General features: G+C 37.9%; 1 protein-coding gene across 1 annotated transcript in view; it reads left to right on the forward strand.

The window, feature by feature from the left end:
* LOC128469356 (microsomal triglyceride transfer protein-like) overlaps nucleotides 1-17,903 on the forward strand; it is a 32,879-nt gene extending 14,976 nt beyond the window's left edge. The window contains exons 8-18 of the mRNA XM_053451173.1: nucleotides 3,900-4,057; nucleotides 4,542-4,710; nucleotides 6,616-6,723; nucleotides 8,224-8,436; nucleotides 8,684-8,898; nucleotides 9,000-9,094; nucleotides 9,577-9,698; nucleotides 11,141-11,371; nucleotides 12,191-12,315; nucleotides 13,222-13,392; nucleotides 17,623-17,903. Of these exons, the coding sequence (XP_053307148.1) occupies nucleotides 3,900-4,057; nucleotides 4,542-4,710; nucleotides 6,616-6,723; nucleotides 8,224-8,436; nucleotides 8,684-8,898; nucleotides 9,000-9,094; nucleotides 9,577-9,698; nucleotides 11,141-11,371; nucleotides 12,191-12,315; nucleotides 13,222-13,392; nucleotides 17,623-17,764 (1,749 nt within the window). The 3' untranslated portion in view covers nucleotides 17,765-17,903. The remainder of the gene's footprint in view (nucleotides 1-3,899; nucleotides 4,058-4,541; nucleotides 4,711-6,615; nucleotides 6,724-8,223; nucleotides 8,437-8,683; nucleotides 8,899-8,999; nucleotides 9,095-9,576; nucleotides 9,699-11,140; nucleotides 11,372-12,190; nucleotides 12,316-13,221; nucleotides 13,393-17,622) is intronic.
* The last annotated feature ends 320 nt before the right edge of the window (nucleotides 17,904-18,223 follow it).

Here is an 18,223-nt window from a genome sequence, read left to right on the forward strand (position 1 = left end):
CGGTTGTATAATCAACCAGTTTCACCAAATGGCAACCAACAGAATGGTCCAATCAGCAACTTTTGAGAAATATTACTAACTTTCCAAGAGAAGTGTGTCTGAACCAAGTGTGCATGGAGCATTAGTGTCATCCCCAGCACATCTGTGGAAGAAAGGGTGACCCAACACGGAAAGATACAACAGAGACAACCTTTCATTTTGTAGATTGGAAAACTAACACTTTCTACAAGGTACTTTTTGTTCTATTAATATAGAGATTGTGATTGTGGTTTTGTGCTACATTTTACAGTTCTGTTTACCTACCAAGACTTCTGTGGGGCAGTCCAGATTTTTGGGCACTGTCCATACCTGGGAACTTGTGGGCTCCAGCTGCTTACCATTGCGGGACGCGGCCAGGACTGCCCACTGACGTCGGTAGGCATTACAGCCCACATCAGTGGGTGTTCCCGCTGACATCTCATGAAGACCCCCATTTAAGGGGGAAATGGGCAGGGAGTGGGGTGTGTCAAGACCCTGCTCCCACGACCTGGAGTATTTGGGCCAAACCTGGGGAGTTTCCTGGTATGGCACTGTCCCACTATATGTACTTTATCTGTAAAATATTTCCTCTTTATATATGTTAGGTTGAAAAAAAGTGTTCTAACATAATGAAACTTTGTAGCATTGAAATGTTAAGGGCATCATGAGCAAGATAAAATATTGTAGGTAGTTGACAAGAAGTCGTATCCGAAGTTTCAGAGTTTAAAAAAAATAGCATTCAGCAATAAATAAATATACTGTGCTTTATTGTATGAGATGCAACTGTATTGCATCTGTTGTAATTGATTACCCATCGTATGATGCCTGCATGTTTATATTAGGCTTTTTAAGTACACATACAACAAGCTTTCTGTATGCCATTACATACAAAATTGGGTCTATGTCACATCTGCTTTCCATGTTCTCATTCTGTTGACAGGGATATGGCAAATGACGCTTCTTCAGATGGTTGACCTCACTATATTATTGAGAAGGTCACTGCCAGTTCTGCATTAAGCGTACTCTGTAACTGAAGGCTAGATATCTTGCCAACTTCTCTCAAGGCTGGGGAAGTCCAGAGACCCAAAAGACATTACGATGTGTCTTCTGCTTGTCACCCATTACTAGCTATTGTCATTGATGTATGGTGGATTAGGCGTGTAACCTAACTTTCAATTATTTATGACTTTCAATTACTTTCTTTACACACAGCTGCTTATACGCCTAATACAAATATATATAATTATATTCTAGTAAGTGGAACACAAGGAAATACACTTACTTTCTTCAGCTTGGTGTATGACCTGTTTCTTCAATTCTGTTTGTTTAAAAAGGTTTTTCAACTAGATCATATTATTTTAGAAGATTATTTTATTTTAGAAGACCCATCAATAATCAATTGTTATATGTGAAAAATACTTTGAATTATAATTACCAACAATATACGGGACAGAAATTTGGACTTTAAAAGATGGGTAACGACCAATATAGAACAAAGCAGCTAATCCTGAAAATAAGAGACTCGGGAAAACCTATAAAAGCAAAAACACACTCAAGAGACGGCGCCTTTTTTTTTACAGCTGAATACGTTTTTTGAAACGCGCCCTGTATTTTGTACTAGCCTGGCCAGGCACAACTTCCTTTATTTATTTGTTACCCCTGTTTGGCATTTAAGGAGTTATTTTTAATAGTCTTTTATTGGGATTATTTTCGACTATTATAATTATTATGATTATTATTACTTTTACTAGTTTATATTTGTCAAATGTATTATTATTTGAATATGTATTTTTTTGTGTATTATTAACTTGTGTTGATGATTCATTATATGTTATATTCATGTAGGCGCTGTCTCTTGAGTGTGTTTTTGCCCTCATTAACATATTAACAAATAAACTATATTTAAGTGGTAATTGGGTTCAGTTTTATTAGCTACACCCGGGCGTGATTGATGCCAGCCCTGTTGAAACTAAACATCAATTAAATAGAACCTGTCTTGCAAAGTGAAGTGGGCTAAAAGGTCTCAAAAAAGCAGCACATGATGCTGCATTCTAGAGAAATTCAAGAATAGGTGAGAAACAGTCATTGATATCTATTGGCCTGGAAAGATTTACAAAGCCATTTCTCTGGCTCTGGGACTCCAACGAACCACGGTCAAAGCCATGATCTACAAAAGGAGAAATATTGAAGTAGTGGTCAACCTTCCCAGGAGTGGCTGGCCTGCCAGAAAGCTCCAGTGAACCACAGTGAGCCATTATCTAAAAAAGAGAAAAATTGGGGCCGATTCCAAGAAGGAATTTACCGTTGTAGTAGTGTGATGGTCTGGGTATTTGCTGGTTCTGGGCCTAGGCGACTTGCCATAATTGGTGGAACCATGAATTCTGCTTTCTACCTGAAAATCCTGAAGGAGAATTACCAACCAACTGTGCAGCAGGACAACGATCTGAAGCATGTACACAAGGGGATTTAAGTGACTTTGAACGTGGCATGGTTGTTGGTGCCAGACGGGCAGACAGGTTCGAAATGACAGTAAGGCAAGTCTTGATTCAGATGGCAGGGTCAGACTTTGGCGTAAACATCATGAAAGCATGGATCCATCCTCCATTGTATCAATGGTTCAGGCTGGTGGTGGTGGGCCCCTTAGTATCAATTGAGCATCGACAGCCTGTCTGAGTATTGTTGCTGATCATGTCCATCCCTTTATGACCACAGTGTACCCATCTTCTGATGGCTACTTCCAGCAGGATAATGCACCATGTGACAAAGCTCACATCATCTCAAACTGGTTTCTTGAACACGAGAATGAGTTTACTGTAGTCTAATGCCCTCCACAGTCACCAGATCTCAATTCTATAGAGCACCTTTGGAATGTGGTGGGACTGAAGATTTGCATCATGGATGTGCAGCCGACAAATTTGCAGCAACTGCGTGATGCCATCATGTCCATATGGACCAAAATCTCTGAGGAATGTTTCCAGCACCTTGTAGAAAGTATGCCATGAAGAATGAAGGCAGTTCTGTAGGCAAAAAGGGATCCAACCCGGTACTAGCAAGGTGTACCTAATAAAGTGACCAGTCAGTGTGTGTGTGTATGTATGTATGTACGTATTTTTGTATAAAAGCATTTAGTGCTTTTTCTCAGTGACCTAAGATCAGTCAAAACCACAGCTTCTAAGACTTCTTAAATATATTTTATTATTCATATATATAAGCATATATACATGCAAACAGCACCAATAGATGAGATGATAGCTACAGGATGATGGAGTCAGAGTTCTGTAGGCTCTTCTTCTTGGAACAATGGAGGGAGAGAAGTGGTAGAGGTGGTCTCCATGGCCTCTAATGAGTTTCTATACCTTTTTTTTATATCAGTCAGGTTGAAGCGATTACCATTCATGGCAAGGACATATCTATTGATTTTACCATTGCATCATCTTTTATAGAGCCCTTTTAGTCTGCCACATGGTTATAACATGTTTTCTGGGTAGTCATTCTCCCTACATAGAGTATAGAAACTACTTGCTGCAAACTTCAGAAAATGGAAATCCCTGAGTGTTATTAGCTCAAAACAATTCTCTGAAAACCTAACACTTAGGTTTCAGATTGTTCTTTTTGCCAGCCCCCGATGCTGTATTTAAGGCAAAAATGTACAGAGGAACCTGCCTTTTGTTCTGACAGACTGACCACATGACCTCACTAGCACCATGGGCTATGAAATGTACCTAACAAAAAAAGATGATTCGCTCTGTCTGCATGTATCAACTATGCCTTCCGATTTACATGTTATTGATGCTTGACAAAATTGTGAAACGTAAAACCATAACCATGATGGTTAGCATAAGATCCCCATTTTAACTTGGTTTTCATTTTGGCTATTTCAGCTTCAGGACTACTTTGGATCCTCTAAGAAAAAATTATCTAAGATAAATGTATCAAAATCATCAACAACAAGACAGTTTCACAAGTTTGTGAGGATTCTACGCCATGCCAAGAAACGGGACATCCTACAATTCTTACAAAAAGCATCTGGCGACCTACTGTAGGTTATTTCAATTCTTGGCTGTATTTTTTTAGTATTATTTTAAAACCTGTTGAGAGCTGGCATTTCTAATCAACTTTATGGTACTTACATGATTACAACTCAATAACAATGACATTCTTACCAAACCCAGCTGGACCAGATGTGTCACCACATATAAGCAGAGGTGGTTTTAAACAACGTGGTGAATCAACTTGTGAGCCAGGTTCCTTTTTAAGCTTAATCTATTTCCCTTTAGGGACAACCTGTGAGAATAGCATTTGAGGTTGGTCACTGTCCTCCCCTGGAACCCAGCTAGAGAGCTGTGTGTATTCCTCAGCATCCATCAGACCTTAGTGTTCATGGAACATCAGTAAATGTTGATTTATTTGATAAGTTACACAAAAAGTACTTTCTTTCAGGTTTTCATCTGCTTCGTGTTATGTTATCATTTTATCTTTCCTCTTAAGGACATTCATGACAAAACTAACTCATTCTGTTATAGACCATTTTCCGTTGATGCGGCAGTGGCTGCACAATCTCCAGCATCTATAGCGGCTCTGGGCGAATTTCTGGATTTCAGAAAAAAGAATCAGGCCTCCTTGCAGGAAAAATTTCTTTACTCTGCAGCTTTGGTCCGACATCCTTCAAAGGAACTTCTTAACCTTGTGTTGGTAAGTGCAAACAATTTATACTATATTTAGTGAACAATAAATATTCAAAGGTTTCTCGTTCTTTTGCTCTTCTGTCTGTGGGGTCCTTCCATGTTTTGGGAGAGCCCCTCAAATTAGGCATAATTGGTTACAAATTAAGGTTGAATGGACAAGTCTGTTAATTAAGGTTAAAGAAAGACTTTTGAATCAAATGTTCAACTATGCTGTTGATCCAGAAAAAAGGCAAAAAAATTAATTTTGAAATCTCCTTCCTGATTCCTTTGTTGCTTTTGGGTACTTTATTGGCCTAATATAGCATAAATTATGGGATTGGCTTGTTAGTTAAAAAGTAAAAAGCATGGTAACATGCAGAGATTGGTGATTGCGAATACACAGGTGCTCCCCCAACCTCACACACTCTAAAACTCACATCACCCCAGTGAGATTGATAATGAGGCTAATGGGAGTTGTAGCTCTCAAAAGCGGGTCCACCAGTGATGCAAGAAGGTTGCAATGTTCATGGAAATATGTATTCACCTTTTTCGTTTTTTTTTTTTTGGTCTGTTTTTGGCCCATTTGTTTTTTTGGGCAATGAATTTCATTCCCTGCCCATTTGGTGCCGCCGAGAATTCGGGAATGTTCGGGAATGAAATTGGTTGCCTGGTGGCCACATTCACCCTCTCACACTGTAACTCACTTTCTCACACTGTCACTCATACTCACATTCTCGCTCACACTCTCTAAATGTTTCCCTAACTTCTCTGCAGACCATTTCCACATCTTCTTTTACCTTCTCCATTCTCTCTCTATGTTCAATCCTTAATCTTTTAACGTCTGCATACATAACCCAACAATTTCCATCGCAATGGCTGGGCCTGCAGTGATGTCATCTCCCCTATCCTCCTATCCACGTGAACTGAGGGCAATATGGCAGTGCTTGCAGTGATGTCCTCTTCTTCGATTGGAGGATGTCAGCGAAAGGGCTGCCTTATTGCCCTCAGTTGGTGCTTTTGGTGATGTCCTCTTCCCCAGTTGGAGGACTAGGAAGGAGATGTAGACGAAAAAAGGATTTAGGATTGAAGAGAAAAGACAAGGGAGAAGATGTAGAAAGAAGATGTGGGAGTGGTTGGCAGAGAAGGTAGGGAAATGTTTAAAGACCATGAGAGTCTGAGAAGGTGAATGAGAGAGAGAGAGAGAGAGAGAGAGAGAGAGAGAGAGAGAGAGTGAATGTGTACCCACAAATGAATGAAAATTTGCTTAGCTTTTGTCGGATTCATAGGGGTCTGGCATTGTTTTCGGGGCTTTGTACAAAATGCCCAATTTACCAAAATTGTATCAATTTGCAACTCATATGAATCAAGATACTGATTACGTGATATTATGGTAACAAAAATGTACAAACTATTTTCTTAAATATATAAGCTATAAACTGTATATAAAAATATTTTAAAAAGTATTAAAGAATATAAATATATTAAGTTGTAACCTTGTGGACCAGCATTGCTTCAGACCTGATGACGAGAGGATAGCTCTCAAAAGCTTGTCTTTTAAATATTATGTTAGTCCAATATAAAAAGGTATCACCGCATACTCTGCAATACTCAGATTTTTTGACATTATATATATATATATATATATATATATATATATATATATATATATATATATATATATGTATTATGTGATCTGATGCATGATAAGCCTTAAACATGTTATCTGCTTACCTTTTAATTGTCGTGAAAGGTTAAATATAAACTGCTTATATGGTTGTCATCTTGCTATACCAAGACTACAAAGTTATGCTCAGCCTCCCACAGAGAAATTTATGTTGTGACTCCTGATATGCAAAGAATTAAAGATGCCAGGCATATCTTATGTGCTTTTGTGATGGTCTGTTTAACACAAATCTTTTATTTTCATTTTCAGAGTAAACTAAAAGCTAAAGTTTCTAACTCTGCTGTTATGGAGACTGGAATTTTAGTAATCGGTGCTATCATAGGCAAAATGTGCAGAGTGAAGCTTTGTGAAATACAGGTTGGTGGTGTCACAGATTATCTTTTGTTTGCATTTTGTCACTGGCCATTATTGGATTTACTTGAGATATCAAAAAAATTGTGAGTTAAAAAAAAATGATTTCTAGTAATCCCTGCATCAGCAAATCTAAAACTGTTCAGTGAGCTTTTCCAATTTCTAACTTTAGAGCTCATCTCAGCGTGCCTCAGACTTCCATGCTTGTTGTTTGCTTCCCTTAAGATGAACCATCCACCACGGCCCAGATATTGTGTACTAGTACTGGATATGAGAAGTTGTCTTCTCATAAATTATTCTCTAGAACAATGGAAATGTTTCAATTCATGTATATGTTTTATGGGAGATAAGTTGAATAAATAGAAATACCTTTTAAATAGAAACATGTGTCTAAACTTGGGAATGATATCAAGTTGCCAGGACCTCTGATTTTCAATCCACATTTCTTTATTTGTATAAGCTTGCTACTGGTTATGTGACCATATATAAACACCAAAACCTATTGCAAGGAGAGCATGTAAGAAAAAAAGGTATATACAAAGTAAATCTTTATTAGACACTATGATTTAAATACATATAAAAAAATATATAATATAAAAGCATCTCGGCACCAAGACATACATACATACATACATACATACATACATACATAGGAAGGTACATATGAACAGAGGCACAGGACTACAGGAACTAGGATGGAAATACGTATGTATATGAAGGCACAAATAGGAAACACAAGGATGACCGGAGCGCTAAAGTAAAAAGGAACAAATGAAATAACATACTGCAATGGTACAAGGAAGGCTGAAAACGGCAAAAAGTCTGGTAATGAATGGTGCCAAGTCCAAACGTACCAACTCCAACGTACGTTTCACTACAATGAGCTTCGTCAGGGGGCGTGGCGTGGTTATGTGACCATCAAAATCTATTATATGTGACAAAGCTGTCTCGAACATTGATTTAACAGATTGACCTTTAAATATATTCTCTTTGTATTTAACAAATAAAAAATATTGGACCTAGCACAGTAGATGCTTGTTAAACTTTGGTCTTGTATTAATGTTTAGCAAGGGCATATTACGTGGTCTTTACAATTATTCTTTATGGCAATGAAGCTATGAAAAATGTAATCTTCTGACCATAAAATGCAAGAGCTGAGAGTCATAAGAATTGATGTTCGGAGCAATAAACTTGACTAAACAATATTGGAGTCTTTTTTATTTATTGCAGATAGGGCCAAGGTAATATTCCTACAATGAGTCTGCTGAGTGCTTGTATATGTATGTGTGTATGTGTGTATGTGTGTATGTATATCTATACCTGTATATATAGTACATATATTTCTAATGGCAAAAAAACTGTTACCCAAAGGCACTGGTGCCTATGAGAAATTTACTACAATCTCTAAGATTGGATTCCAGTTTAATTTTTAGTCCCAGTCTGCCCTGTTTGGATGGACCCTAGTTATTTAAAAGCTTAAGAAATTGTATTTTATATGTTTTATAGGATGTTGAATATGGAAAATCAACACTAATAGAAGGACTAAAGAATGCAGAAGACGAGGCAGAGCTGAAAATATATCTTCTTTCTTTAAAAAATGCCCAGCTTCCTGAAACTATTCCTCTTATCATGGAGTACACTGAAGATCATTCGAGTGTTGTGTGCAGTGCAGCGCTCTCTGCGCTGCAGGACTTTCCAGCTGAGTACATATCTACCAAGGTACAAAAGTGTTGTAAATGGTCTTACCCTAACTATCTTTAGTTTGCTCTTACGCTTTAACCCTGTTCTTGAGTAAGAGTTTGAGACAGGAACAAGAATGAAAATGTGTCCTACAGAGTGATAATTTACATTGTTGAGAATGTTTTATAAAACCCATTAGGCATTGCTTGATTTAGCTTGTGAGTGTCTCATTTCCTGCTGATTTTTCTTTTTGGTGAGTAAAATATATTTTACGTTCTGATCTTAGGAGGTGAAGGACGTTTTAAGAAACATTTTTCATCAAACGCACCAGCAGTATGATAAAAAGTGCCGGTTACTTGCAGCAGAGACTCTGCTGGCTACAGATTTTTCACAGATGGACCTTGTCAGTGTCTTGCAAGGCTTGGATTCAGTGGACAATGAAACAGCAAAGTTACTGCTCTCCAAAATACAGAAAAGCCTGACCTTCAAACATCCTTTCAAGTAACTACACATGTTTTTTGGGTCATGACCTTTATGTTGTACATTTTATTCATCGATGCTCCTACATCCTGAACCGGATTAATTCTTCTTTCAAATTTTAGACAACAAGAGAAGAACTTTCTAATTGGAAAATACCTCAATTATGAGACATTTTCAAGAACTGGAAAATCAACCACCTATTCTTGGCTTCTAACTGGTAATGTCACTGCAGTGCACTGTGCTATTTTGATCATTCTAGACCTTGCTTTCTTGGCTGTATGCAACCGAAGCGCCATCGCTGCATTGTTTTAATATCTGTGCTTTCCTATAGTGCATCACTTAGTCATTGCTGTATAAGATCATGAGTGAAGACTACCAGAAAATGGTTTTTGTCCCCAGTTTTTCACGCTGGCAAACAAGATCATTTTAGTAATAAGTAAACTTAGATTATGTATGATTCTGCTGCAAATTGTGAGAGGTGGTCTTATTATACCAACCAATCAAATGGTCTTGCTGATTATTTCATTGATCAATGATTAAGCCAATTTTCCAACATAGCGTCAGAATCCATTTACGTATATAATTCTGTTTCTTTTCAGTTTATAGGCTATTTCCTAAAATGTTTATATTTAAACGAATAACTCTCTCTTTCTATACTGTGTTGTCTAGAGTTTAATGCTGCCTTTTTTTGGGTTTCAGCCACAAGGGATATGGCGTCCATCTACAGTATGGATCTCTTATTCACGGAGTCTGGTTTATTGAAGAGGACTGTCTCAGATATTACAGTATTTGGTCTCGGCAACCATCTCAAAGCAATGAAGGTCTGCTCATTACTTACTTGTACTTTGGTTGATCTTAAGAGACGCTCCCTCCATAATTGTTATTACTCGTATCAGATTAAAATTTGAAGAAATTTGTGCCATTTTATTTTTAAAACAAAAGCACTCTACAAGCTAGACACTGAAACTGACTTCAATTAGCATTGCCATAAAAAATCAACTAAGTTTTATGTTTGAGCAAAGAAAGTCACTTAAAATAACACATGACTGAGAACAATGGCAGCTTCCAGGTCTACAGATAAAGGAAGTTATTGGAACAAAATGAAATGAAGCCATTTTTGTCAATGTCAATCTACAATACTGTATACAGCACTTTATGTTATTACTCAAGAAGAACATGTTTTCCATGGGACTTCCTCTTTCACTTTGACACAATAGGGTTTATTTACTAAAGGTGGGGTTGGTATGTAAGATGTTCTTGCAGCAGGAAATTACCATGGTTGGTCCTTTACACATTTGCAACCCATTGCCCATTAGTTTACTGTTCACCGTGTTAAACCACAATTGAGTTAGCCCACTAAAAAAGAGTTGGCGGGAAAGTTTGCTGTTTCAGCTAATTGACTTCACTTCAAACTTTCCTGCCAACTCCTTTTTAGTGGGCCAACTCAATTGTGTTTTAACACGGTGAACAGTAAACTAATGGGCAACGGGTCGCAAATGTGTTAATTAATAATACTATATAAGCCTGACTTCACTGGCAATAGGTGTGCTATTGACCGTGTATAAATAAGATCACAAAAGAAATCAACTTAGCCTTAAATGTATGCTAAGTAAATCTATTAAGTGTTTTAGTGTTTGGAATGTAGTAATCGTTGTTTTGCAACAAGTGGAAAACACTACAGCTTTATGTTTGTAAATAGCTGGAGGAAGCACACTCTGGGTCGGCCCTGTCCGTGGTCCTGATATCCACAATGGAAAGCCACTTTTCCTGCTGAGGTGACCCGAGTACATTTCATCAGGTCATCAACCAATGCATTGAATGTGGGAACAGTAGACAGGCAGTGCAAAGCAGGCAATTTTGGAACCTGGATAGGCAGTTGACAAGTCCTGCTTGATTTTAATTTCATAGTGAATGTGGGTTTATTGCTTTGACTGCTACAGAAAAAGGAGAATTGGACTCTGTAAGCTGCTGTGCCTGGGTATCTGATTACCAGCAGTTACAGTTAACAGACATATCGTCTGGTGCTCTCAGTGGGGCCTCTCGTAGGTTCTACATGCATTTAGATACTTTATTTAAATTTTATATTTTTTATAAAAGTTTTTTTTTTTTTTATATCTTTATATTAGATTTCAGTAGATTTGTATTGGCTTGTATAACATACATATATTGAAGCATGTCTAAATAGTATTTGGATAAATTATTCTATCAATGTAAGAGCTACGACCCCAAAAAGTGATACTTTTACTACCTTATTGTCTCCAAGGTCTCTGTAGATGCACGCGGCTTGGAGTCTCTGATGGGAGATGGCGGAACAGAAGATAAGGAGGATGAAGATGAAGCGATGGTTGGAATGTCGGCAATCTTGTTTGATGTTCAACTTCGTCCATTTGTATTTTTCCAGGGTTACATGGACCTAGTCTCTAAATTATTTACAAGTAGTGGGGAGCCCACTGCTGTGGTTAAAGGAAATGCATTACTTCTTGATTACCATAAGGTAAGTATTTACTAAGCAACAAAAAGCGTTTACATAATAGCAATCTAAAATACTCCACTGGTTACATTTGAGTAAATATTGTTTTTTTCACAAATCATGGAGAACATATCATACAGAACACAGGGTCATATTGATTAATGAACAATGGATGTAAAATTAAACGAATGCCTAACTGCAATCCTAGATTTGAAGCTAACCTAATAGCGCCAGATGTCCAAAGCCTAAAAACTATGTTAATATAATCTGCATTAAATGGACACAGGAAAGGCGGTTGCTTTTTTTGCCCTGTGCTATATAATAGCCATTTTTATAAAAGTTAAAGACCCACAATACACCAGCAACACAACTTTTAAAGTGACTTTCGCTCTGTGACTGACATTGCCTGCTTACAAACCAGAATATGACCGCTGCTAGTCACTCATTGCTGCACCAGTGAGGGTTTGATTTTGCCCTATTGATTGCCCTCCTTAAAACCAGTTTCTCTTACTGTCTCAAGTAAATTGGCCAGTGCGTGATTTCACAGCATCAACTTCATCTGCAGTTAACTAGCTGTGAGGAAGCAGGCACATAAACCGTGGTTCTTGTAATCAGATACATCACATTTCTAGAAAAAAAAAAGGTGGCTTATTAAATTGAAGTCAGTTGTATTTTTGAGTCTTAATGTTTTCGTTATGTTAGAATACTGTGCTACAAAGAATAGCTACTGTTTATTGCTGTCAACGTGTTTTAATTTTATAGCTGTAATAATAGCCTACTCCATTCTCCCCCTGACTACCTCTCCCCGACTCCTATATACATAATTTATGAATGCTTTTGCAGTGGTTGCCCATGCAGTCTGGACTTCATCTCCTGATCGAGTGTCAGGGTGGAATTGGATTAGAAGTCTTGACCAACCTTGATGTCAACATTTGGGAACAGCAATCTAAAACAAACATCAATACCAAGTATGAGATAATTGGTTAAACTATATGTATTGTGGTTACCAACCAAACCGACACTCGCAGACACTAACACAAGTACACATTCATCGCTAATACACAGTAACACGCACAACCAAGACACTAACATGCCCACTCACACTAACATACACATCTAGTACTAACACAACCAGACACACACAGCCACTCGACACTTAAACACATACAAACACTAGTAGGCATTCAACATTAACATACACTAACACATACACACCCAGACTCTCACACTAACATGCCAGACACACACACTAACACAAATAGAGGAGACACAATGACACAAATGCTAACATAACCAGGCACTCAAACTAACACAACCACTCAGACTAGCATTCATGCACATCAACATTTCCAAACTCAAAAACACACTTACATACACACATTTATATACACAGACACACATACACTAACATACCCAGACACATGTATACCCAGGAATTGCCCATTTTTGGTAAAACCTATACCCCAACTGATCATGTAAAGGGATATAAAAACTAATGTCTAGAGGTGTCATTCTCCTCCATGTTTTCAAGGACACAGAGCCTATAGCACCCAAGCTCCATCGTCGTATTCCCATCTGTCATCAGTTAGTACTGAATGTATACTACTTTAAAGTACATAGAAGCTGATTTTGCCTTAACTGGTCACAGAGACATTTTGATATTTAGTTAAAACAAACAGTTAATTTGGTTATAAGAATGTGCTAGAATGACATGTAACCCAGTAGGGACCCAAGATGCTAAATATATATATATACTGTGAATAGTAAATTGCTGGTCTACCTGTATATTTATATAGATGCCTGACACTGTATAAATGCAAGAAAATTAACTTGGCTAAAAAGTTATTTTTTGCCTATGTTGTGTTTTATTACAGGGCTGGTCTTTTTTTCGAATTTAACACAGGAGTAGAAACTGCATTCTTTAAAACAGACTTGAAGTCCCAGGTGGATGCAGATACCTCTGTAAACGTTGACACCATGATGACGTTTTCCAGCTTTCCAATGCATATTTGTCTTGAGTTGTCTCAGGGAGACCTTCCGTACCGGTAAGTAGCATCTGATGCAGATGATGATCTGTTTTCCAAATTGAAGTCTAGATTGCTTTTGCTCTTAACTGTTTTCATCAGGACAGGGTTGATGACAAACAAAAAGACCTAATTATCTTTAAAATGGGAACTCCAAGTAAATTATTTTATTAATGATATTAGATTAAAACTAACTTTGCAAAAACTTTGTAGTGTGTTTTATTTTTTTAAAACAGTTGTGGATCTGCGTAATAGTCAGTTGTTTGTGTACTAGCTCTGTTACTTTAGCTGAAACAAACACACTGACTTCTGATCTGAGGTAAGCAATAGATTGACTCGATCTTAATCGTCCAGATCTTCACACTCTTACCAATAAATGTCCAGAGTATAGAGGAAATAGTTTATTGTACAAGCAGGACTTTTTTTCTATTGACATGAAAAAAAATTACATAAGGTGTTTGAGCGGGAAGGGTCACCCAAAATATGACTGCCAACAATGGCGACGTCCAGTTCAGCAAATAAAGGAAGTTTATTGTAACAAAATCAAGTTGTCCTTAAGGCTACTGTACATTACTAAAAACAGTACTGTATTTAATGTTCAAAGAAAAGTATTACTTTTTTCAGGGAATTTCCTTATGTTTGTTGCATACAGATGAATTACTGACACATTGTATTGGCATTTGTAAAGAATCACTGGTTAATTCATTTGGTTTTCTCAAGTTGTTACTTTAGTAGTAATGTGCCATGAAGTATTGTTTCCTTAGGGATGCACCGAAATATCAGTGGCTGAAAATGGCATTATCTGCAAAATAAATTAAAAAACAGCCGAAAATAATCATCCGCAGGGGCCCTGCTGCTTACCTGTGCGTTGGTTGCACAGAGCACTGCCTCTTGTTCCGCCCAGGAGAAACCGGAACGCAGTGGAGTCATGTGAATTTAAGTCACATGGAGTGCGAGCAACACAGAGGGAAGCAGCAGCCCCTGCGGAAATCTGCAAGTGGCACTGGGAAATCTGCAGTTCAGGTAAGGGGGTGGGGGAGATTGTATAAATGAGTATGTGTGATTGAGGAAATGAATTAATATCTGTGAATGATGGATTGAATGAGTATATGTGAATGAAGAAATTAATGAGTGAATGAATGTTTGTGTGTGATAGCATGGATGTGTAAGTGGGGAGGGGGGCATGGCACAGGTATGCTGTAAGTGATGTATAGACCCCATCCTGCAGGGCAGAATTGTATCTGTACTGGCAGCATCAATACAAAGGGGGCAGCTAGCCAGGTTTCAGCATTTATTGGTTGCTTGTGCTTGATAGGAGTGTGATTGCTGTTGGCAATTATATATATATATATATATATATATATATATAATATAAATATTGTTGATTTTTGTCAATTTTTGTGTTACTTACTTTTAATTTTTAATTTATTTTAAGGTTTAAGGTGGGGGGGGCAATTTTGTTTTCGGCCAAGTGCATCCTGAATTTTCAGTATCCATTTCGGTGCAACCCTAGTTTTTCTGTAACCTTTTTAAATATGCACTGTTTGCATATACTCCTTGTTTATCTTGAACCTTACCATCTTATTTAAGTCGGAATGTTCTTTATACATAAATCAACACAATTAACTACCCTATCTCTCCCTATATGTTTGTTGGTTTCATTCTCTGATATGAACATTTCCTTCTTTTCATCATGAAGAGTTTTTGTGTACTTTTTATATGTAATTTTAGAACTTTGGGTCATTTATGGTAACTTCATGCCATACATTGAGGTAGTGGAATTTATTGCCTTAAATTCATAATTGTCCCCCCTCTCATTACATTACATTAATTTATCTAGCAGCAGCAGATTCCATAGCGTTGTTACAATAAGTGTAATAATTTAAAATCACACACAATAACAAATGGATATGAAAGGAGAAGAGGGCCCTGCTATTGTGAGCTTACAATCTAGTCACTGGTTTAAGGGGAAGTGAAACAATAGGAAAGCACTGCTTGGGTGGGCATGAGTTGAAAGGGTCCGGGTTGTGGATCTTTGGGAGGAAAGCCTCTACGCTTCTCAAAAAGGTGGGTTTCAGAGAGCAGACAGATAATTGTGATTTGTGGGGATGGGGTGCTTCAACTGAGAGTGGTTAGTGGTAGGGGGTATGAAGAAAGGAGAGAATGGCATGTGAGCGAAGGCTATATGTTTAAGGAGTAGGGGGAAATTAATAAAGAGTAAAATCATGTAGGGGTTCATAGAAAGGATTAATGCCACTGGGAAAAGAGATTCTGTGGGTTACCCGCTGATTGCACAACGTGATGGTTTTGCAGTTTCCCTCTCGTTTTAACTCCATTGTACTCTTATCTGTCCACTTACAAAGAGTCCACTTGGGACGAGGCCGCTGCATTTCCAGGCACAATGTTTCCAAGTGAGGAAATGTATAGGGCTACCTCACACGTGGTCAGACAAGGCGGTTGCATATAGGATGCAAATGAGGGGTTCAGGGGTGGATCAAATACACCGAGATAGCAACCTGTAAGAGAGGGAGTTGTTTAAGATTAATACAGATTGCAGGTGAATAGTTGGATGAAAGCATGAAGAGCAGGGATGGATGTCTGGATAATGAAGTTCCCTTTTTCATTATTTATGTTTTAAATAGGACCCTCTACATTAAGCTGTTTCATAAAATCTCATGTTCAATAATTATTGAAATCTCACATCATATGACATTATATTAAACATGCTTGCGTGCTTTTTAAATTTGAGCTTTTTCAGATGCGTTTCTCAGTTGTATCCATATGACAACTTTTTGTCATGCATTACGCATTGTTTCCCTTTCTATTTCAGTCATCAATTTATGTAACATAACTTTAATGTTCCTGGGAAGCTTGGCACAATAACCAATAGACCCTTATATTTCACACATGATTGGTACACCAAATTATGCCAACACAACATCTTGGTGGATTTCCTTCCCTATAAAGCCAGTACATCCTGCAAAACACAGACAAGGGAACACATCCTGCCTGCCCCAGTCAAACTCCACACCTGCCACCGTCAACCACGACAGATGTACGCAATCACAGAGCAGGCCTCATTCTCACCTGAGTCAGTGCTTGTGTGCTCCAAGCTGTGGTGTATGGCTTGGTAGAGGCGCCATTTATCCGTGCACTTATACCTTAGCTGTTTTGAACTCGGCTCGTTTAACTAAGTAAACCTGTGCTGCCTGCCACGACTGTCTGACTACGTATGGCTGTTACTGCTCTTGGTCTGCCCGGCCCTCGTGGCCCTACGCCCCTGCCTTAAGCTCCCAGCTATGCCCCCTGACGAGTAGGTTCCCCAACTGGGATATGATGTCTTATCCCAGCATTGAGCGCAGTAAGGATGACAGTGCCTGAAGTCATCATTAACATTATTTAAACGGTATACTTTCCGTTTTAATCATGATGTTGTTGCTGGAGCTTGGTACATTTTGAAAGCTGTGCCATTTTTAATGTAATGCCAAAGTAATGGATAAGATAAAATGCAATATCTACTGTTTCTTTAAGTCTTACAGCCTCACAGATATCTATTCTAAAATAATAATACTTTAGAAAAGAGGAAACCTTGAATCACAAGTACATGAAAAGGCACTCCTTATCTCTTGCATAATGGAAGCTCCCTCTGTTTTCTATGTGGTAATAACCACTCATTGTTACATTTTCCCAGACAAAATATGACTTATGTTCCCATTCAACTTTTGATAAAAAGAAAACCTCGGGTCTACCAACACAGTTTATTGTTTTTTTTTCTACAAACCAAAACAAGTGTTTATATGGAGTTTTTTCTGACTAAAAAAATAATAAATACAATTTTTTTTTGCACCCGAAAAACAGACAAAATAAACCACGTCATATCTGCAACAGAAATATTTGTGACGTCGATCCTAGGTGTGGCACATATCACATATACTACAGATACAGTGCTATCCTGAAGTACATATGAGGTATAAGCCCACAGTGGATGTTAAGTATATGGACACACATCCCACATACTGCTGGGCAGCACTTTACATGTGCTGGGCAGCATCACGTGAAATGTATGTTTGTCCTGGAAATAATGGTTGGTATGGCCACCCTCATCGCAAGCCTACTTATATAATTGATACACTAATTTGATACACGTAAAGTGTTTTGTTCCACATGTGCGTTACTATAAAGGCTTAAAATGCTTGCATGCGTATTAAGAGTTCATATAGATGGATTAATTTTTTTTCTTCTCTGTATCAGAGAAACATACATCCTGTCCGAAACCTTTCCAGAGAAGAACACAGTACGCAAAGGAAGGAAATCCACTTTGTGGGGGAGAGATTTCCCCTTGAACGATGCAAACTCTTACATATGTAGAAGATTAAAGGCTGGAGATGATTAATAAGACACTCAAGTCACCTTGCCAAAGACTTACAAAGTTTTCTATTCCAGTTTGTCTGTTTACTTTCAGCATCTGAACCAAAGCTGCAAGATATCAGGGTTTATCTTTTACCAATAAAATACCTTCATGGACATTTAAACATTTTTTCATTCCTTTTGGTTTCAGAATGACAGTGTTATGACATTTTTTGTGGTTCGTGAGAATGTGTCCATTCAGCCGTGTTTATTAGCTTGATAAGGAAGGTCCAGTTTATCAGTTAATGTTACCGTATTTGCTCGATTAGAAGACAAGGTTTTTTTCAGAGCAAATGCTCTGAAAAATACCCCTCGTCTTATAATCAGGCCTCAAATAGAGGTCTGCCTATGAGACTAAGATCCAGATCCCCTGCAGCGGGCATTAATCTACATGATTCTTTGAGCTTTGATCATCCTGCTGTAGCCTTACTATTGGACCCACCTA

The sequence above is a fragment of the Spea bombifrons genome, chromosome 11 (genome assembly GCF_027358695.1).
Source record: "Spea bombifrons isolate aSpeBom1 chromosome 11, aSpeBom1.2.pri, whole genome shotgun sequence".
Taxonomy (NCBI): domain Eukaryota; kingdom Metazoa; phylum Chordata; class Amphibia; order Anura; family Pelobatidae; genus Spea; species Spea bombifrons.